At 38.3% G+C, this 22,524-nt stretch overlaps 1 protein-coding gene across 3 annotated transcripts in view; it reads right to left on the minus strand.

Annotated features, from left to right (window-relative positions):
• Nucleotides 1-22,524, minus strand: part of MND1 (meiotic nuclear divisions 1) — a 62,105-nt gene that overhangs the window by 36,043 nt on the left and 3,538 nt on the right. For all 3 annotated transcript variants that reach the window (XM_085578056.1, XM_085578055.1, XM_085578054.1), the window contains exons 4-6: nucleotides 21,300-21,448; nucleotides 4,032-4,106; nucleotides 2,175-2,289 (exon numbers count right to left, since the gene is read on the minus strand). In XM_085578056.1, coding sequence (XP_085434182.1) covers nucleotides 2,175-2,289; nucleotides 4,032-4,106; nucleotides 21,300-21,448 — 339 coding nt within the window. The remainder of the gene's footprint in view (nucleotides 1-2,174; nucleotides 2,290-4,031; nucleotides 4,107-21,299; nucleotides 21,449-22,524) is intronic.

A 22,524-nucleotide genomic window follows, 5' to 3' on the forward strand; every position in this document is an offset into this window, starting at 1 on the left:
GATGAGAAATTAACAGGATGAAATTTTGCACTGAGCAACAGGAAGATTTCCTTGCAGGCTGAAGTCATTAAGGAGGAAGAGAGAAAACCCAAAGGTAGAAAGTGACAACTGCCTGTTAGAAAATATATTTTACTGAACAACTCCACTGTTGAAAAGAGTGTGATTACATAACATAACAGCTGTCTCTGACTCTAAAATAAAGTAGTTAGAAATCCACTCAGGCAATTTAACTGAAAATAGTCCCAAGGGTTATATTATCTAAATTGTATAGAAGTAGAAAATCGTATCACCCACGTGCAGTTTGAAAATCTGTGAATGAGTAACTTTTATAATATGTATTTCTTCTGTGAAACAGCAGCAATAACTTTTATGTCTAGCTGAATGCATTCCATTGCCTGAGATTACTGCCTTCTTACTTTTGCCTTTGCACTTTTCTGCACTGTGGAACCAAAAGAAATGCCCCTCAACCTTTTTTTTTTTTCTTCCTTCTCTTCCATAAAGCCTGTCAACTTCCATTCAGCTTTGACAAGGACATTAGCTTCCCAAAACTGACACCTCCATTTATTAATTCATACATTGCCAGCAACAATGCACACTGCCAGTGTAGCAACACCTGACAAAACATATAATGAAAGAGAAACTTTTAAAATTAAGTTGAAGGACAAATTAATTTTGAAACATTACTGCATATTCCCCTGGGAAGCCTACAGGTAGCTCAACAGGGCTAACCTCACAAGTTCCTTAAATGCTCATCCCTCCATCACAGAAATTCACATGGAGCTTCCACACACTTGGACAAAATTATCCAAACCTACAACATACAGAAAAAAGACAAGGGCATGACTGAAGCAGCTAAGTATTACATTTCCTTCCTTTCTCTCTTTCCAGGATACTAGTCTCCATGTTGCCAGCTAATGCAGCTTGCCCTAGCATTGCAGCTGTCATTTGCTCCCTCGTGCCACATTTAGGAACATGCTCACTGTGACTGTTTCAAAAAAGAGGTTCTCAAACCATTCTGTGAGATTCTGACTGTAAAGGTACCTCAGCAGTTAAAATACCTGATGCTACACATCCCTCTGTTGGTATCTGCCTAACCTCATTCATTTTTACAGCTGGAATCAGCTGGAATGTGTCTTCTCCTCAGGAGAGCAGGCAGCAAGGGATTTACAGCACAGTAACTAACCTTAGGTCTCAAGTTTGCTTATTCCCTGGCATACCATTACATCCTTGGGGAAAGATAACACAGCTGACAAAAAATATCACAGCCCCTCAAAATAAATAATATCTGTCCAAATTTGGAGAGTGCTGCCAACTCTGTTTATGTTCCTGGCTTTCTCTCAGAACAGCTCTAAAGCTGTGGATTTTGTTAGTAAAATAAGGAAGGAGAAAGACTTAGCTACGTCTCTTTTCAGAAAAAGTTTTGTGCCTGTTTCTTGTCACTTTGTAACAGCATTCTGGCATTACAGCAACCTGAATATGCAGTGGTGCTCGGGTAGCAATGTAAGAGCCTAATAAATAAAACATGAAAGCTGCAGTAGAGAAAATTCAATAAAATTTCATGCATGCTTTTAATTTTTCATGCTAAGGATCAGAATATTAAGTGCATTTCAGTGCCAAATTCTGTATTAAAGTCACTCATTATTCTCTGTATTCCATTAGAGTTAGAAACTCCAACCAAAATCTAGCATGTCAGAGACAGTACAGTCAGTCAAGAGTGTGATAACCTACTTTTGTGTAAGTGACAATTAAGTGAGATGCTTATGTTTTAAATAGGCAAGACAAAGTAGAAAGATACCCCTCTTAACAGCATGGAACTGAAGGTAAGCAGGAGCTAGAGACTCTTTTTCCTACACACATTCGCAAGTACAGCACAAGTTACAGAACTCATATGGTTCTGGAAAGGATGATCCTGATGTTAATTCTAAAGAATCAGAGTATTTTTATTATAGGGTTGTTTCTTAACTGCTCAGGTGGTGGCAGAGTAAGGATCAATAAACCTCCTCATATATAATAGAACAGAACATGAAAAAAATAGTCAGTGTACCTGTTTTGTACTGCTCAGCTTTAAAAAGAAAAGCAGCTATTCTTTGACTAACCTCTGAATACCAGCTTTTAAGCTAAAGAAGTGCAGACCTTTTCAGGCAAAAGATCACTTTAAACAATACACAACTTACGCATCTCTTCAACCACATCTGGATCACATTCCCTGTATTTGTCTATTTCTGTCTTTAGCTGGTCTTTTTTCTGCCGAAGGGCAGCAAGTTCTTTCAGCAGAGCTGCACGATCCACCTGAGGATTCAAAAGATGTTGGGAGATAAAAAAAAAAAACCCAAACATTAAAAATAGTAATTGTCACACAAAGTTGTTTTTTTTTTTTAATAAAAACATACAAATTTAAAAGCTGCTTTCACTACTACTTTCCATCTATGAATCACTTGAGCATTTTATTTTATTACATAGAATTCTCAGTGACACTAAATAATACTGAATACCAACTGGAAGGAAAAAAATTATGGCCAAAATGGATCAACAAAAGAACAATTTTCCACAACCTTTGAACCATGGTTTAACAAACTCCAAAGAGATCTCTTAATTATTTGGCTTAAAGGTTAAGCAGTATTTAAGAGTGCTAGTCTTGCAATTAAAGATGGCATTACAGAAAACCTACCACCCACTCTTCTACAAATTGAAATGCTGGGTATGAACACCCTCTGAATTTATTTGTATTCTTTCTTTTTCCACACCATTTAAGAGCAATGGTCTCAAAAGTAAATTCAGACATTTATGACATGGTAGTCTTTGTACACAACGTTGACCTCAAAGATTCTAACAATCAATAAGAATCTGCAGACACTGACTCAACATGAGATCTCCCACAGCCAGCTCAGCACATACTTCTAATTCAGTCTTTAGTTACAAACACTGGAACTGGCTAATATTCAAATAACTCAAGCTAGGGTAGCCTAGAAGAGCCAGACTGCATGAGTTGGTAAACCATTGAGATTTTACCAATGGCAATCTCCATGGTAACCCAGCAATGTGAGATGTTTGTGGATTTGGGGTTTTGTTTATGGTTATTGGGTTTCTCCCCTCACCTCAAGCTTCCATATTCCCAGTGCTTTTGCCAACAGCTTGGATTCAGCATGTCCTAAAAATGCAGAATGGAAATCAAGTTTCCAGACGCTGAGGTATGGAGGTGAGATGCTTGGAGACCTACATTGCAATCTAGATTTTTTAGGACTTCTTCCTGATTTATAATCAGCAAGGAAAATGTTGGAAACATCAGCCAGAACAGGATTTCCAGACCAATAGCTTTCTGTAGGGCAGGCCACACGTTGGAGAAGCCAAGCACAACTATGTGAGAAACCTGCCTGTGATTCCTGATTACAGTCTGTTACAAATGAATGAATAAAGAATCCCCATTAAAGACTTTGCCAAAAAGCAGGTTTTAATTGAAGTTGTGAAACTGTAACTTTAACAGAGTTTGATGGTAAGGTTCACTCTTTTCCTTACTAGACAAATGAAACATACATATGGAAAACCTAGTGTTTAAACAAAACACTTTGCATTTGAAGATTTGGCACTTTCCTACAAAATTCAATTCCTCCTGAAAGCTTCTGGCTGTGCATGTTTATTAGAGGCCTAAATCACTTTAGACTCAGCATCTCAATGCAAGTCAGCAACATAGAATACCATACAAAGTACTTCTAACTAGTATGTTGGTTATGACAAACATGAAGCCTAGATATATTTTCTACAGTATTAACAGTTTCAGCATGCAAAGAGCACTGGGCTTAGTTACTTAGGAATCTATATTACAAATAAGTTGAAAAAAAACCTAAACCAACATCTAAGTTTGTAGTTACCAGATTTGGCAGTTCAGCAACTATTGGTAACTCTGGTACACGCCTCTGGGTAGTTGAAGTTAAAAGATATTTTTACATTTGAAAATACCTGGAAATACTACATTATATTTACAAGAACCAAATACTTGTAGCATTATTTCCTTGTAATCCTACAAAGCAACTTACAGTATCTTCACGTCCAATTTTTGATTTCTCAATGCTTTTTTGTAAAGCCTCTTTTTTCTGACTGCTTTCAGCAAACTGATAAAGAAAACAAAGAACAAAATCAAACTTTTTCAGTAACATATTAAACACAGCTATAAAATGTGCATACGTATTAATGTATTTAAATAAACAACTGGATATGTATTTCTAAAATACATGTATTTTTTTTAAAAATCAAAATTTTAAAATACATGTACAACTTAGGTAATAAAAATAAAGAAAAACAAATACAAAAGTGCCCAAATATAAATCTGAGGCTCTGAACTACAGAGAAGAATTACAGGAAACAACTTCAAGTCTAAAAAATTTTCATTCCCGTGGCACATAATCTTGTTATATAGTGCATATTCAGCATGGGACTAAAATCCTATTTCATACCATAATCTGGCATCTCTATGCAAAGGACCCCATAACATGGAGGCTTTGGATCTGATGATTTCCTTTGGTCTTTTTCCAGCTGTCCCTATTCAATGGAAGCAGTGACAAAAGCTGCAGTAGGTCCACCTGCTCAGCGGATACCGGTGTTCCCAAAGTCTGGTATGCCACTGGCATGGCCCCAATCCCTTTTACATGCTAATGACCAGAAGCCTCTGTTCAAAGGCATGCAAAGCTGTGGCCCCAGTTTACTGTGCGGCCCTTGCACTGCTAGACCTCACAGAGAACCCTTCCTTCAGGCCTGAGGAAGAGGAATATCACAGGGCTGGTGTGAACAATCCTTCCATTTTTCTGTTACATCAGGAGAAATAATTTGCCAAGTGACATCTCTCTCTGTTAACCTGCCACCCATCTTGAACCAGGCCTTTCCAGTTCAGCTGACAGTTTGCCAGAGATACTTTGAAAACTCTTAAGCTGAGCAGGAGTGAGACTCAACCCTCAACATCAGAAAAACACTTTGAAATATTAAATTAGATGAATGAGAATGAAAAAATAAATCTAATAAAATATAGTTGGAAAACCAGTTACTGCATTGAAACCAACACAAAAGAAAAAAAAAAAGAAACAATAGCATGTTTTTTGAGCACCATTTTAGTTTTAAAACTAAAGCACCAATCAGTATACCAGTATATCACATTAATTGTGAAAAGAACAGCTGTCAGAACTCAGCTTTTACTCTGCTCTACCCCAAGATCCCCCACGAGTCCTCCAAGTCCTCCACTTCTACATTCCCTTTTTCACTGAGATCCCACTGAGTGCAAAAGCATTCCCAGATATTTCTTGCAATCTCCAGCCTCGATAATTTAACCATATCATTAAAATAATGCAGCTGACATAAATACATTTATATAACACAACTCCTTTGGAGGTATAATCATGTCTCAATTTCAATTTAAACTAATGTTTGGTCCGTATTTTCAGAATATTAAATGTAAACGTATGATAAATATCAGGCAGAGTTTACTGCCAAGTCTTGGAGATCAGTCATAACAGTAAAAAGAAACTCCATACTGGTGGTCCATAAAGATTAGGATACAGTTCAACTGCAGCTCACTGGGTTTAGTGGTTCCTTTCACAACTCAATTTTTAAAAATGATTACACTGCGTTCATGCATGTGTGAGCATGCATACAGACAAGAAAGTCTCCTTTCTAAAATAACGCTTTAGTTTTCTTCAATTTATATAGTAATTATACTAATGGTAAGATATAATTTAAGGAAAAATATGTCCAGCTGTTTACTTGGTGCTCTCAGTTCAAGAAACCACAGAGGCGGCATAGGTTTCACTATGTGGCTTGAAGTACATCTTAATTTTGGTAGATAGTCAAAGAGTACTCCTTCCAGGCTTTCCACAAAATTCTTAAAAGAGGTGTGTTAGTCCCCACATGATGCCATACTAAACAAAGGTATACAGTTCAGAAGAGGCTAAGTACTTAGATGCAGTTTGCAGTTCACCAAGTCCAAGGAAGACAAAACACATAATTTGGCATCTCTGAACACAGGACTTTTCTGGAACAAAACCCACAGAGGAGATAGAGAAGCCAAGGAGCTTATCTAGACCCTTATACTGCAAGTGTAAAGAAGCCAATGCTCTCTGCAAGAGCGGTCATAAAAGTGTCACTTTCTCTGTTTTTCATATTCATTAAGTTCTTAAGAAATGTTTCTGCTTTCTCTAAAATGGATGTACAGAAGGAGCTCTCAAGGCAGTGCAAATCATAGAAGCTGATTTCCAGCATGAAAGCACCCAATAAAGCATCCTATAATTTTCTTGATCCTCTATAGTCCACATCATTTACTAATTCAAGAGACACTAATGACAAACTATGAGAGATAAAGGAATTTCTTAGATTCTGTCCTACAAGGTTGCCATGCCATGTGGTTAGAATGCATTCCTTTCCCTAAAAGCAAAGATGATTTTTACATAATCTCACTTAAGATATTGCTTTCTTAACTCGCAGATTTTAATTGCTTGAGTATCTTCAGATTTTAAAATTATTCTTTAATTATTATTTCACATTAAAAAATTCTGAAATAAATTGACATCTCAGCTCTTTGTGCATTATTTTGAAGTCATGGTGGTTATCTAAAACTCGCAGATTTTAATTGCTTGAGTATCTTCAGATTTTAAAATTATTCTTTAATTATTATTTCACATTAAAAAATTCTGAAATAAATTGACATCTCAGCTCTTTGTGCATTATTTTGAAGTCATGGTGGTTATCCTCTATAACAACAAATAAAAGCTGAAGATACAGAAAGGAATAGCAGAAGGAGGCAAGATGTAGAAAAAGCCCTAACACAGGACAAGGATTCAAAGGGTGAGGAACAGATGGCCAGGGTTTGTACAAAGAATCTATGACTAAGGGAGAAGTGGAAAGGCTTGGATACAGAGGGGGAAGCACAGCTGAAAATAACTATAATGAAAGAAGGAAAGACAGCAAGTATAAAGGAGTCAGAGGAAGGGGATACATATGATACAATACTTAACTGAAAGGCAATTGCAAATGGCAGTTTATAGGGAATTTAAAAGAAAAAAAAAAGCAGAATATGTAAACATTGTGTATGTATGATAGCAGACAACCACATCTGGAGAAATACAGTGACTTATTTTCCCATTCACCAGCTGTAGAAAAGCCTGACTGCAAAGAAGCACAGTAGCAAATGGAATATTTCAATCCCTGGAGAAACCTTGGGGACATTTTTCAGGGGAACCGGTAAACAATATCTCAAGGAACATCAACCATTCCCAAAAGCAGAGAGACTGGTCCAGAGATAAAGATACTGTGTTCCCTCTATGTTTCTTGAGAGAGATGTCTGGGCTGACACAGGAACAACCTTCTGCCATAAGAGTAAGTGACCAGGTGTGACGAAGAAATACAGAGATTCTACTCCAATACAAAGTTTTGTGTCTCCAATCTGACTGCACTGAATCAGCACATGATTAAGCAAGATGCAAGAAAGCAGCATAAACATCATCTAGGAGAAAGAAAAAGGAGAGGAGACTAAATAATTCAAAATTAAGAAGTTAAAAATGCTCTCCACAAGAGAGAGCATTTTCATGTTTTCAAAACACAGTGGGAGCCTGCAAGAAGACAGTTTAATGAAGAAAGTAACTAGCATCTATAAAAGAGGAGAGTTGGGGAACAATTTCTTTAGTTTACAGACCAGTGTGATCAATTAAATGGCTAGCCTTAGACATTAATTCAATCCAAAGTCCCCCAAAAGTGATGATTCTTCCTACTCTGCAAAGGCATCACAATGTTTAGCTATACATGTTGCAGCAGTTTGGGTGTGCAAAGTGCCATGTGCTGGTGATAACCACCAGTTCCATCACAGAACTTGGGGTCTGGTTTGTATCAAAGAACACAGACTAGACATTCCCACATAATTTATAATCTACTATGAACACATTAATACCAGGGCTCCACTTCAGAAAGCCACTGATGTATATTTGGAAGAGGATTGTTTAATACCAACAAACAACAGCAGCAGGTTGCAGTTCCATTCCTTCTCAAAACCTGCCTGCCGGACTTCTCTTTTATAATAAAAACCAATTTTTTTTTCTCCAGCAAAAGTTTTTGTTGGTCCTATGCCTTCTGATTCCCTGTTTTTAACCACTCTAACCACAAGTATCCCACCAAACATGTAGCTTGTCTCATCAGCATATTAAAATATCTACAAACCTAGTATAAGCCATGCAAACCCAGCCCCTGGGTATGTTCACTGGCCAAGAATCAAGCAAAGGTCTCACATGCTAACCACCAAGAGTGCTCACAGCTGTTAACTCACTATCATTATGGTCTGAAAGAGAAATACCATCCGTTTGGTTTTCTTTTGGCCAAACACTCAACCAAAAATGGTATTAAAAACTACTGCTCTTGTGAGCATCACATGCTGTGGCACTACAGAAGAATTAAAGACATCCATTTTTAAATTATTTCTAACTTGCAACGTTGGAAATTATTTCTTTATTTGCTTTGGGTTTGAAGCTCACTGTGCTTTGTTTCAGGCTAAAGGCAAGGCTAGATTGCTATCAGCTTAGACATAAGCAGTTAAAGAAGTTTGGGGTAACATTAAGCAGTAGATAGGTATATTTCTTTTCTATGTGAAAACTAACTCACTACTGAAAAACTTAAGTAGAATTGACAGAAGGCATGGAGAGAAAGTACTTCAAAGCATTCCCCTATATTTTAAAGAAAGATAGAAAATATTGACACTGAAAACAGACTAATAATATATTAGAGAGGAAAAATGCAAAGATCAACAGCCAAAAAACAATCTGAAAATACTGAAAACAGATCTTTGGGTTAAAAGAAAGGCACAGAACATTACTAAAAGAAATCACTTAATAATTACTGTTGACTAAAACTCAAAGAGGAAGAAAAAAATCCTGAAGGGCAGCACACTGAAGTGCAGAACTGCTTTCTTAAGTACTACACTAAACAAGCATACAACTACTCTTTTTACACACACAGTCACAAATCCATGCTTCCCAGAGCTCCCAAATACATGCAAGCAAACTTTGCAGCCAGCTAATCTTGGTCACAACAGCGTGGAGAGCCCTCCTGTGACCTGCAGCATTCTGGCTTCTGCTCTGATCTCGGGATGTCCCGTATCACTCCTGAAATGTCATTTCTCCAAATAACCCACCCAGTGAACTGAACTACAGTTGGAGCAGCCATCAGGTCCACTGGAACCTCAGTCGGGGATGTGACAAACTTTTAGTGAGGCATAAACAGCAAACATACACTCATTACATAAACACAATTAAGATACTTTTTTTTAAAAAATCCTTTAGCATTTTTGAAAGGAAGAAAAAGCAGCATGCAAGGTCTTACCCTGCATCACTTAAGTCACTTCGGCAAGTAGGGATTTGTCTTTGGTGGGACTTAGAAGGAGCAACTATTTCCTGCAATAGTTCAGGAAATACAGGTAAGAACAAGGGTAGAGATCAAAGCAAGATAGAGAAAGAATTTTTTACTCATAAACTGAAGAATAAATGAGATTTTTTTCAGCAAGAGAATACCTAAAAATTGAAGGAAAAGAGACTGTAGAAAAAGAGAAAAGAAGAGTTAGGGCCATCATATCTCTGTATTCATAAGAACTGGTTTTTTGGGTTTTTTTTATAATACTGCAATATTGGAAAAAATGTTAAATTCAAGAACACTCTTCTCTTTATGCCTGACATAAATTTTACCATAAAAAGATTTTTAATGCCATCTTTGAAAGAGTCAATTTAAAAACTTGGTAGAGGATAGAGAAAAAACTCGATTTTCTGGAGAGAAAGGATCACAGAATTGGTCAGGTTGGAAAGGACCACAGTGGATCATCTGGTCCAATGTCTGTGCTCAAGCAGGGCTGTCCTAGAGCACACTGCACAGGATTGGGTTCAGATTGTTCTTGACTCCACAACTCCTCTAGGTAACCTGTGCTGGTGCTTGGCCACCTGTACAGTGACCTTCTTCCTCTTTTCAGGTAGAACTTCCTGTGCATCAGTTTCTGCCCACTGCCTCTTGTCCTGTTGCTTTGCACCACCAAAAAGAGCCTCAATCCATCCTCTTGATAGCTACCCTTTAGATATTTATACAAATCAGTCACCTCTTCTTGAGGCTGAACCAGCCTGGCCCTGCAGCCTTTCCTCATAAGAGAGATTCTCCAGACCCTCACCAACTTAGCAGCTCTTCACTGGACCCCTCCAGGAGCTCCACGTTTCTTTTGTACTGTGGAACTCAGAACTGGATACAGAACTTCAAATGTGGCCTTACCAGGACTGAGTAGAGGGACGGGATCACTTCCCTCAACATGGCGTTCCTAATGCACCCCCAGGATAACACGGGCCTTCTTGGCCACCAGAGCACACTGCTGGCTCAGGGACAGCTTGCTGTCCACCAAGTTCTCCGAGTCCTTCCATGCTGAGTTGCTTTCCAGCAGGTCAACCCCTAGCCTGTGTTGGCGCACGGTTTTTTTCCTCCGTGAGTGTAGCACCCTGCTTTTGTCCCTGTCGAGTTTCAGAAGGTGGCCAGATGTAATTTTGGATGGGACTTGGCCTTTCAAGTCTCATTTCTACTTCTCCTGAGCACTTCTCAATACTCACTCCAAATGGCCTGGCCTTGCTTCTGTCTCCTGTGAACTTCTGCTTTTACTTGAGTAATGACAGCAGCTCTTTATTAATCTATGGTAGTTTCTTGTGCCCTTGGCCCTTTCTTGTTAGGATGCATCATTCTTGAGCCTGGAGGAAGGGAGCCTTGATGATAACCAACTCTCCTAGACCCTTCTTCCCTGCAGAGCCTGGTTCCCATGGGATTCTTCCAAGACTATCCCTAAAGCAACAACTTAGCTCACCTAAAGTCCATTGTCATCCTCTTGCTTGCTGTTCTGCTACCCCTTCATCCAATACAGAACTCTACAATCTTGTGGTCACTACAGCCAAGGCTGCCCCCAGCCTTCACATTCCCACAAGACTTCTTTGTTGGTTGCTATGAGGTCAGTCAGCACATCATTCCTTGTGGGATCCTCTACAACCTGTGGCAGAAGTTATTGTCAATGCTTTCCAGGAACTGGACTGCTTGTGTATTGCTATACAGCTTCTCCAGCAGATGTCATGGTACTTAAAACTCCCCCACAAGAGTCAAGGTCTGTGACTTTGAGACTTGCTGCTAATTGCCTGTAGAAGGCCTCATCCCCCCTCTCCTCTTGATCAGGCAACCTGCACCACATATCCACAATAATGTCACTCTTTCTACTCCACCCTTTTATCCTGACCCAAAAGCTCTTGACTCTCTCATCATGCTCATTAAGACAAAGCTGAATATATTCCCCTTCCCCCATAACACATCATATTTGCTATTCAAAATTAAAGGATGACACACTGTATTTTAAGTAAATAGCACTTGCTCCAAAACATCATACTACTAATCCTGCCAATGTGCAAGTTCTGTCTTTTTTAAGAGGTACCAAAGAGGTAACAAATGTGAATTTTTAGTTTAGTACTGTAAATATGTCAGTGATTAAAAAAAAGTATCTGACACTCATGCTAAGCATGGGAAGGTTTCTTTCAGAGGACTAAACTCAAAAAATATCTGACTTGCCATACAACTGTTTGACAAAGCACTGCAAAGACTCTCAAAAACTAGTAATCCTTATGTTAGATCTCTGCAATTATAAGCAGTATTTCTATGTTCTGCTAAAGCATCTATGTGGGAAATACTGAATTAATTGCCCCTCCCACAAACACAATTCATTTAGTATTAAAATATTAAATTTAGTTCTATAACCCTGATTTACTTAACATGGTAACAGATGAGAGCAAGATGAAATATCACGCAGTAAATTAGGCACAGCTCTGTTCTCAGGGCACGTTGAATATGAGTACTTTTTAATTTTTTTGCAAATAAAATAAAATGTGGGGTATTCAGAAGAAACAAATGAGAAATTCCTCCTCCACAGGAACCTTCACCCATCCACATGGGTAACAAACATGATTATGTTACCTGCAATTATTTTAATAATATTACAATACAGCAAATCCCTCTACATTAGAAGTATTTTAATTCAATTATTTTCCATCTTTTTAGATTTGCCATAATAATTAAGTTAATTTAGAGAAAATGTCTTGCCAAGAGCTTTTGTTTTTGCTCCATTCATTTGCAACACCATTTGATAAGTAGTGGTTACGCAACAAAAAATAACTGCTCAAGGCCAGCCTCCTTAAAAGACAAAAGGTGAAAGAAACATTTGTGCAGGCTCAATGAAAGAACTGAATTTCTGTAGCTGTTTTCAGAGCTGGCGTAATTGGCACGACTTGAGGGACAGATGGCTGTCTACTCAGATACAAATATCAAGTATGTCCCAATCAACCTAAAAAAACCCCAAACCAACAAAAAAACAGCTGAAACACCTCATTCAACGCTGTTTCACAAATGCAAGCAATCCAACAAGGAAAGCTGAAAGAACTTCAAAAGACATTCACATGACTGACAGAACTACAGAAAATTTTCATACCTGGACATGAAGGATATGCTTGTTACTGAATATTAGGGTATTTAATAAACCTACAAAGTCCAAGGTGGTAGTTAATAGGTTTGTTCAAGGCAGGAAGAACATAGAAATACATTTTCTCTTGGAAAGAAGGGGAGAGAATGAAGAGAAGTTTTAATTTTTCCCTAAAGTGTTTTTAAAGATTGCTATCCGAAGCAGCTGGACCATACACTGACAATGTCTTCAGGGACTAAGTAGAGACAGGCACAAGTTAAAACACAATATTCATGCAATATTCCCTGAGCTCACATTCTGCTTAAAGACTTTAAAAACCAAATCAGTTTTTTTTCCACAGACTTCTAGAAATGCCCAAATTCTATACTAAGATATTATCAGTAAAATAATAAACCTCAGTAAAATACATCTATCAAACTTCAGAGTTTTGACAGCAGTTTTACATACTCACTCTTTATGCCAATTTTGTGATTTTTAAGTAATGCTTAGACAGATCACCCAGTCATCTCCAATTCTTGATACAACTACCATGTAATGAGTTGCTTGGCTGCGACAAGAAAGACCTTTTCCTCTAAAGCCTCACTGCATCAAAATAATTTATCACATTTTGGTTTTATACTTTGATGGTTTGTTTCTTTTGGTTTTGTTGGGCTTTTTGTTTGTTTTTTTTTAGTTTTTTCCTTAATTTTATTCCTTTCAGAAGAGGAAAATTATACGAAGTGAGACTTCTATAATTACTTGCTGGTAGCTCATTTGTGTATGCATGCTAATTTTCTAAAATAAAATACGCTATATTAATTGAATTAAAAGATTTTAGGGTGAAAGTCAAAGTTTACATTAAATAGGACTACAATTCACTGTCACCATCAAATCCAGCTTTGAAAGTAGTACTGTCTGCTTATCATCAGGCTGGACTTTCTGGCCTTACAGTACAGGCAAACTTCCAGTCAGCACAGAACATTTAAGCCTTTGAAGTTTCTTGGGATGCTGGTTTTCTCATGATCTGCTGAACTGTCATTCCCACCTGCCTTGCTGATCATGGAGCACAGGGTGATACGCAGGGCTGTGTCTCTGCCAGACCTGACTGGGCTTATGCAGTGAAGAGCCCTGTTTCTACTACCAGTTTCTTTTCCTTTCAGATTAACAATTTCACTGCAATGCCAGGAATCGAGCCAGCAGCCAGAGTGCAAACCTCTTCAAAAAGGTAAACTGTGTGATGATATTACCTAAAAAATTCAGTGTCACACACAACCCTGTTTGAAAAGCCTAGTGGTTTTCCTGTGTTATATCAGAATAAATATCAATGTATCATTTTTAGTATAGTAGGAATCCACCTTCAAACCTACATTAAAATCTTTAGAGTTATTACAGTTATAGTTTTTTCAAAAACTGCTCTTAAATCATGCCACTTTACCTTATGCTCATCAAGAAGGAAGGAAAGGAAAACCTACACTTCCCAGTTGCCATCATGTTAGTTACATATTAACAGTAAAAGGAAAAGCATGAAATTCAACTAAGGAACACCAAATTATGAAGTTGCTTAATTCCAACAGAAGCCTCCAGAGCACTGTATTTTTAGAAATCTGCCATGACAGCAGTAACTAAGCATACTCTCCAGGGCTTTGTAGAATGCCATAAAACATAATTCCAGAAGGCTCTAATAAGCTACAGCATTAGAAGAATCTTCTCTGACGGACATTTTAGGACATAGTAAATGCAGAGTCATTTTAAGATATCACCATTTTTCAAGTGCAAGATGCAGAAGTAACAAAGATTGTGGACTATTCTAATAAAGTTGTATTGGCATTTTCCAGGGGACTAATAGAGGGAATAAGCCTTACAGGATCAATGAACAAATGGGCATAGATGTAATCAACATATCCACAATGTTTAAATGATGCAAATTCTCAGCCTCCCTGGATGGTTTGAAGTGAGTTAGTCATACCATACCAGCTCTGCAGTAAGCCATTTCTTTATGAGTCTAGTCCTTCAGTTCAAATAAAATGTACAGGTCAGTGAAAGCCAGAAGGCTGAACATGGGAAGAGTCACTAATTGTCTGTTGGGAGAGTAATTACTGTGCAAGAGAAATAAAAAATGTGACCCAGCACAGAATGGAATCATCCAGTTCACTGGGGCTGCAGACTTTCAAAATGGTAAGGGTAATCCAAGGAAGAGCAACTACCTAAATAAATAAATAAGTAGAAAACTAAATTACATGTCCTCAAATAAAAGGAGAAAAAAGGAGGCCCAGCATGCATATGGGAAGACTGCTCTAATAGCTTAGTCAGCACACTGGGTTCCTGCCTATGCTTTACAGAATAACAGAATGGTAAGGGTTGGAAGGGATCTTAAAGATCATCCAGTCCCAACTACCTCTGTCATGGGCAGGGACATGTTCCACTAGACCATGTTGCTCAAGGCCTTATAATGGCATAAAAGACCTCTTCAGCCATCAGAATTTTACTTTTCCTGTAAAGGAAAAATTCATTACATTTTATGCAACCTAATAAAATTAAATTGCAAGCACACATACGTCTAAATTAATTAATGAGAAAAAATGTCTAAATAAGTAATTCCTAACACAAGTCACACGCATTAGTTGCAAATGTTCTGACTTCTGGTTCTGTAAATGTCATTCTCTGGTTTAGATGACAATTCTTTAACCATGCTATCTACTCACTAAAAATAATAAAATATATATGAAAAAGATAGTGCTAAGCTTTCTAAATGTATTGCAGCAAAGCTTAAGATCATGATAAACCTTAAGCCATTTTAGGCCTGCGAGTCCTTTTTTTCAATAATAGACAAAGAATTTTTAAAAACACACTGAATTCAGCTTTTCAATGGATAATGTGAAAATATCACACCATAAAAATAAACTGTTCTATCAAAATCATTAAGCCATGGATTCCAAAGGTATTCCATAGGAACAGCTCATCACTGCTGAGAGGCAAAAAACCCCAGAACAGTGAGACCCTGCATTCAGAACTATCAGAGGCTGAAAACTGCAAGACAGACCTGAGGTGTGTGAGGAGCTCTGCTAAGAGCTGATGCTGTACCATTTGCTGAGGACATTTCTACAAAGCAATGCCAAAAGCTTGCTCCACAGAACTAGGTCCCACAGGCTCTCTCTGCTGATGCAAAGCTCCATCCAAAGCACAAAACTTGTCCAGTATCTACAGCAACATCACCCGACTTCAAGCACCATCAGGCCTGCTACTCCTCACTGCATATCTGTCATCTCCAGGGATTGGTACCTCAGTTAAGGATTGGTTCTTTTTAGCTAGCCACTGCTGAGCACTTGTACTTAAGTGCAGTCCAGGATCAACCTCCAAACCACGTGGAAATACCCTGACAATTGAGTGAGTCAATGGGATGAAGGAGAAGGCTGCTCACACTGAAACAATGGGACAGCAGAAGTTTCCTAAGCTTCAGTCGGTGGTCTCAAGCAGATTTATTCAGCAACTTTCCAGTCACAGTAGTTAAGGAGGAAAAATATATCCAAAAGGATAGAAATAAACCAAGCTGAATCTTCAAAGAACTTTCTGATGGTTAAAACTCAAAACATTTTGTGTGCATTCTAAACAAAGAAGGCTCTCACCTTTTACTTATGTTGTCAGATACCTTCAGGAGGCTTCAAGCCTGATTACTCACAATACAAATATTTTTTTCCATTAACTATTTTCAAACAATGCACTTTCTTAACATTAACATTTCCTAATACAGCATTCCCTTCATTGCTTTTTTGCTAAAATAACTTCTTTTACTTTTTGTATTTTAATGCTCATTAGTACAAACAATTTAATACATATGAAGTAACTCGACTTCAACAAGTTCATTCCTGGCTGGGGGCAGGGGAAACAACACACAGTTGTTGGGGGTTTTTTCTTTTTTATTTTTTAAACTAGCTAGCAAATGTGAGCCAGAAAGATGTACCCAGTTCAAATGATCCCCTTGGTTCAATATATGAGTCACAGGAAGTAAAAATCCCTCCTTTTAGCAATCCCTAGGGCAGAGATTTAAGGAACAAAACATCAACTGATTTTCCTATCTTAACTAACACTGGCCCAATGCAATGCTTAGTGGGAGAAAGAAATTGCCAGAAACTCTCAAGTCTCTTGGTCATGAGTACGTTGAAGCAAGCACAGGCAACAGCACAAAATGTCCATCCTGTATCCTGCTGTAAAAAGGATTTCTGTTCCATCTTTGTTGCAGTACAAGGTGACACCATTTTGTTCCCAGTTGGAAGAGCAGCTCTAATAGTTTTATTAGACTTTCTCTTGCAAAAGCCTCAGAACACAAAGGACTGACTCACAAGAAAGCAACACCACGAGAAATGAGACAAACAACAACACAGTGAAATGAAGGGTTTTAAACTGAACAGTGAAATGAACAACACCACACTGAGGAAAGGAAACTAACTGGTTGTTTTCCCAAGGTATTGGACTGCAGTGCTCATAGTACTGTCAATAGTTACACTAACAACCACAACATCTTTCAAGTGCTTAGTATTTCAGGTCCCTCTCAGCACAGATACAAGTGTTTTGCCCAAGACACAGATGAAAAAATGAAAGAAAATCTAAGCTGAATCTGTTTATACTAAGGCTACATCAAAAAGATCTCTCTTTTCCTCACTCACAACTGTTATACCAAAAATAAACATCTTATTTTGTCAAACTATAACTGATTATAGGTAACTCCAGGTTTCTGAATCCAACAGCCAGGAAAATATTAGAAGAAGATCACATCATTTCATCTTTTCTTAGGGAAGGAAGACTAACCCCCCAGTAAAAAAGTTCTCTTGACAGGTGAGGTTGCATTAAAATTTTCTCCATTTATAAACATTGTTAAAACATTATTTCTCAGTCCACACCCTCGCACTTGCTTCACTGCCTCATACTTGTACCCAATCTAACCAAATGCAACTACCACATGCAAAAAACCAAATTTGTGTATAAACCCATCTCACCAAAGTGCAGCTTCCAACATATTTCACTTTTTCAGTGGTCCTCTTCACAGATGCATAAGCAAGTTCTTCACCAAGAGGTGAAGAACAAGCACCTGACAGAAGGCATAAACCTTGAGGACCAACCACGCCACTGCAAAATACATCAATACAAAATCCAAAGGGACATACTTAGCAATTCTCACTGTGGGAGCTATTGGAGGAAATAGCTCTAGCAGATGCTACACAGACTAAAGACATTTGCTATCCTTGCTTTTCAGAAAAACAGGAAGAGGCCCATGCAGTAACTTGGGGTTAAAGGGCACCACCAAGATCCTAATTAGATCAGCACAAGATCTGCCTCATATGTAAATCAGGGATTATTGCCCCTCTCCAAACACCTGCCTCCACAAAAGCAAGCCAAAAGATGGGTCAAGCAGGGAAACTGTCAAAAGAAACTTTAGCATTGTTTTTAATTGTGGTATCTCTACACACTGATCATATACCAAATCCTTCCTGGAAAAAGTCTGGAGTATACAGAACCCCTGTGAAGTATAGCTTAAAACATCCAGACAAAACTGGCTTGATCTTCATTATGAATAACAAGCCAGACTTCTTTGCTTCTGCATCTCCAAGATAGGGTGTGGCTTAATAATCACCAAAAAATCTGAAAGAAAAAAATTGCATCCAGAACCGCTCCTTAAACAGATCCCACAGTCACAATTTCTGTAAAATGCAGAATGCTATGAGCAACCTGGCTGTAACATCCAGAAGTACCAACGCATGCAGGCAAAAGGTCCTTGTAGCAGGCCCAACCTGTCTAACATAAGCCTCAGTGCTGTGAATTAGTAAGGGAATTTGCATCATGAAGAAGCCTGTTCTGTTCCTCCACATTATTTTCTAATGACAATTCTGCATTTGGGATCATTCCTTTCCCTTGACTATTTACCCATGCCCTCAGGAAACAAAGATAATGCCTCCTGGTAAAAAGCTTTAATTACAGCATGAACTGAACTGCTGGATTTTTAAACATGCTTTAAGTAAGGCAGCCTGATTCTGGCTTTTAACTGCTAAACAAAGAGACCAACTCATGTAGTTAACAATCAATCTGGACAAGACACAGAGAGAAAACACATCTCTCAGCATGCCACAAGCTCTATATGGGAATGATCAAAGACAAGCAGCATGCAACAGAAATGGTACAATAGCTGACTCTTTTCCTCTGCTATGTATGTTCTGACAAGAAGTTTTGTGATAGTCAGTAACTAGATTTAGAAGCCCTTTTAAGAAAATCTGTATGTGTGCACATCAAGAAGAGTACGAACACCAGAAGAACTAATTTGAACTCACAGACAGAACCTGTTATCATCTTGTAAAAACATTCAGGGAGCTTTTCATTGAAAATGCCACCTTTCCACTGTGTCAACAGAGAAGTTATTTTCAGCTAGTGAAAATGCTTTTCCCTGATATGCTGAAACATTTCCAGTCTCATCAGAAAAGCAAGGTAATGAAGAAAAGTACTTTTGAAGCCTCATACCATCATCTAAAGAGACCTCATACCAATAAGCCCATATGTCAGGGGCAGGGCTTGGTTTGCAAATAAGATTCTGGTAATAAAACTATTTCTGGAACAGTTTTATATTGCAGAATTGCTCATATCAGAATAGTATATTTCTACATAGAAATAACATAATAAATCAATAACTACATGACTATTACACTTTCACAAAAATAGGTATGTTTGTGTAAATGAAAGTACATTTAAAGCAGTTCAGCATATTTTTGTAGGCAATTCCTGTATACTTACCATGGAGCACATTGGGTAGATTCTGGACATTCCAAGGAAGATATTCATCAGGCTATGCCAGAGACCTGCTTGACCAATTACATTAAAAATTCACAATGGTACTAGGCCCAAGGGCAAGGACAACAAATATCAACTCCTTCTTTCAGCTGCTTGGTTATAATATGGAACATGAGCGACACCAAAACGTATCTGAGAGCAAATCACTTGCATTCAATGAAACACTGACACCAGAGAGCTTGGTGAACAAAGCAGGAGTTCTGGAATGTATTTGTTCAGTTTCTCAGTCAGCAATTTATGTGCTGGCAGAGTAAGTAGCCTTGTCTAAAACTTGTGTGAATATACAAATAAGTTGAGTAATTTTACTAGGAAGTTCAGTTCCAACCCAGTGCAGAGTTAAACGAATCTGTTTCAGACAAATGAAACTCCACTGGAATAAGAGCCAGTGCATTGTTACTACCAGTCTATAAAAATTAAGTCCAGTTGTGCCAGGTTAAGTCCATGCCTGAAAATAGTAAAACCATAATCAGCTAAGTCAAACTCCCTTTTCAATTCAAAGCAGGGGGGAAAAAGCAATCTTCTTTTGATTATTTTGATATAACTGAAGACATATAAAGAAACAGCTGAAGTTGGCAGCACTGTACATAAGACAACAATGCCTGAGATTCATTCAGAGCTATGCCTGAAGAAAAAAATAATGGCTGTAAAAATGTTCAGATGCTACCAGTAAATCTGCATTAATTCAAATGATTCTTTGAGGAAAGAACATAATGCTGAATAATCATGGGAAGAGCTGGCAGTGCTGTGGTACAATCACACCACATGGTCTCAAAAAGCTCATTTGTTCATCTTGTTATCATATTGCAAATAAACTGATGAATAGATGCTTTTCAACTCCTGTTAGAAGCAGAAAGAATGACAGCTCCCAAGAAGTAGGAAAGAACCAGATCGATGGCACAGCAATGTTGCAACAAAAGATGCCCTGCTCTTCTGAAGAAGACACTCTCCTGCCCCTGTCCTCTGCCCTGGTGAGGCCTCCTCAGGAGCGGTCTGGGCTCCTGAGTTCTGGGCCCGTTCTGGGCTCCCCAGTTCAAGAAAGACAAGCAGCTACTGGAGAGGGTCCAGCAGGGAGCTATGGAGATAAGAAGGGGACTGGAGTATCTCTCTTATGAGGAAAGGCTGTGGGAGCTGGACCAGTGCAGCCTGAAGAGATGACTTCACAAAAGACAGGGGACCTTATCAATATAAATACCTTAAGGGCAGGTGCCCAGAGGATGGAGCCAGACTCTTTACAGTGAGGGCCAGGAAAAAGACAAGGGGCAACAATCTATATATATAAGAAAAAAAACTTCTTTCCTTTGAGGGTGACAGAGTACTGGAAAAGGCTGCCCAGGGAGGTCATTGACCCTCCTTCTCTGGAGATAATTCAGATCCACTTGGACATTATCATGTGCAACCTGCTCCTAGATCAACCTTCTTTAGCAGGGAATTGGACTAGATCTCCAGAGGTCCCTTCCAATCCCAACTATTCCTTGATTCTGTGATTCATGACCAATTTACTCTTTTCTCCTGCTAAAAGTGCAGCATAGGATTACAGAAGTGCTCACAAATTAAGCCACCAATAAAAGCAGATAAAAACACAATGGCCTAAGTAGAAACCATTGCCTCATCTACTCAGGTTATGCATTCCAGATGTCATCACTTTTAAATTATTACCTCATGACAGCCTACATTATATAAAAGACACAAAAACATGCTACCTTTGAGTCCTTACACGATGCTTTGCATGACTAGCATGCTTCCAGCAGCAAGTAAACAAAAAGTTTTCTCAAGCTCCAATGAGAACCTCCAAAGTTTTCCTGAGGTAACAGTAAGCATGACAATGTCCTACCATGAGTGACAGATAATTCCTACAGTAAAATCTGCGTGTGTGGATATGTACACTTGTACACATGAGAGATATAAACAAGAATGACAAGGGGGTATAAGAAATTGCAAACCCATTCAGATGGGTATTTTATTCAGACAAGTATTTTTCATAAAACAGATTTACCTGAGACTCTAACTCCTCCAATTTACGCTTCCTGGCATGAAGAGCTTTACTTGGAAAAGCCCAGAAGTAATTGGAAGTTCCAATTCTATCAGTGTCCACCATGCCATCATCAACGAGGCTTTGCAGAATCTCTTTCACTGACATTGAGGCTAATAAAAGCAAAAATGTAAAATAAGAGCTGCATAGCAGCTGGACTATGGAGAATTATGAATACCACAAACTACTCTCTACAATCATCTGTATTTTCCTCCAGTGCCAGTTAGCTGGAAGTTTTCACAAGCACAACATGCCCATCAAGCTTCACTTGAAGGGATTAATCTCTCTCAAACCAGCAGTTTCCTCCTAGATGCTGCTATTCTGCACATCTGCTACCAGATGTTTGCAAAACACTGCTCAGGAGTTTTGCAAAAAATACATGCATGGTACACTACAATACCATAACAAACCCATGAGAGGTGCCTGAGAAGTTGTCTTGCAATCTTAATTCTAACTTTGATTAATTTAAATTTCCTGATTGGGAGTGTAATTGTGTTTCACATTGTAATGCTTAACAAAGTATTTCATAGCAGAAGAGGCACTAAAGCCATCTGTCTACAGACTCAGGAAGGACAGATTCTGATTTTAATTATATTCACTTCCAATATAAAACATCATTTACACTCACAAGCATCAATATTTCTGAACACAACTGATCATTTCCTTTCAGACCTGTGGTATAATTCACCATTTAAAAAAAATGGTACCTGTTCAACAAAGTTAAGTAGTTATGTTATCCTCAGGTGTTGCAGATATAAAGACTTTTGAGCTTAATTATGGGTTTTGGTACCTGATGTTCAATTTCAAGACTACAGTGGGCCCACATATTTTGGAAGCTATAGGCTGGATGCCAGGAGGGGAACAGGTTAGTAATTTTTCTTTTCAGAGTAACTAGGGCTTGGTTTGTGTGGCTAAATGCCTTCATATGCAGAGACAGGATGAATTTGGACTATTCAAAGGTGTTAATGGCTTTATAAACCCTAAACTCAATTTTACTGCAAATTACAACTGAACATATGCATTGACAAACGAACCAAGACAGCACCACATCTCTTCAGAAGCCCACAAATGCCTCTGTTAGCTGCTGACAAACAGAAAAACTCTGCTTTGTGATATTCACATCTGTAGTTCTCTCAGCAAGTTCATTTACTCTTGCAGTGCCACCAAGACATGCTGGAAAAGGACAGTG

This window comes from Lonchura striata, chromosome 4 (assembly GCF_050655825.1).
Source record: "Lonchura striata isolate lonStrDom1 chromosome 4, ASM5065582v1, whole genome shotgun sequence".
NCBI lineage: Eukaryota > Metazoa > Chordata > Aves > Passeriformes > Estrildidae > Lonchura > Lonchura striata.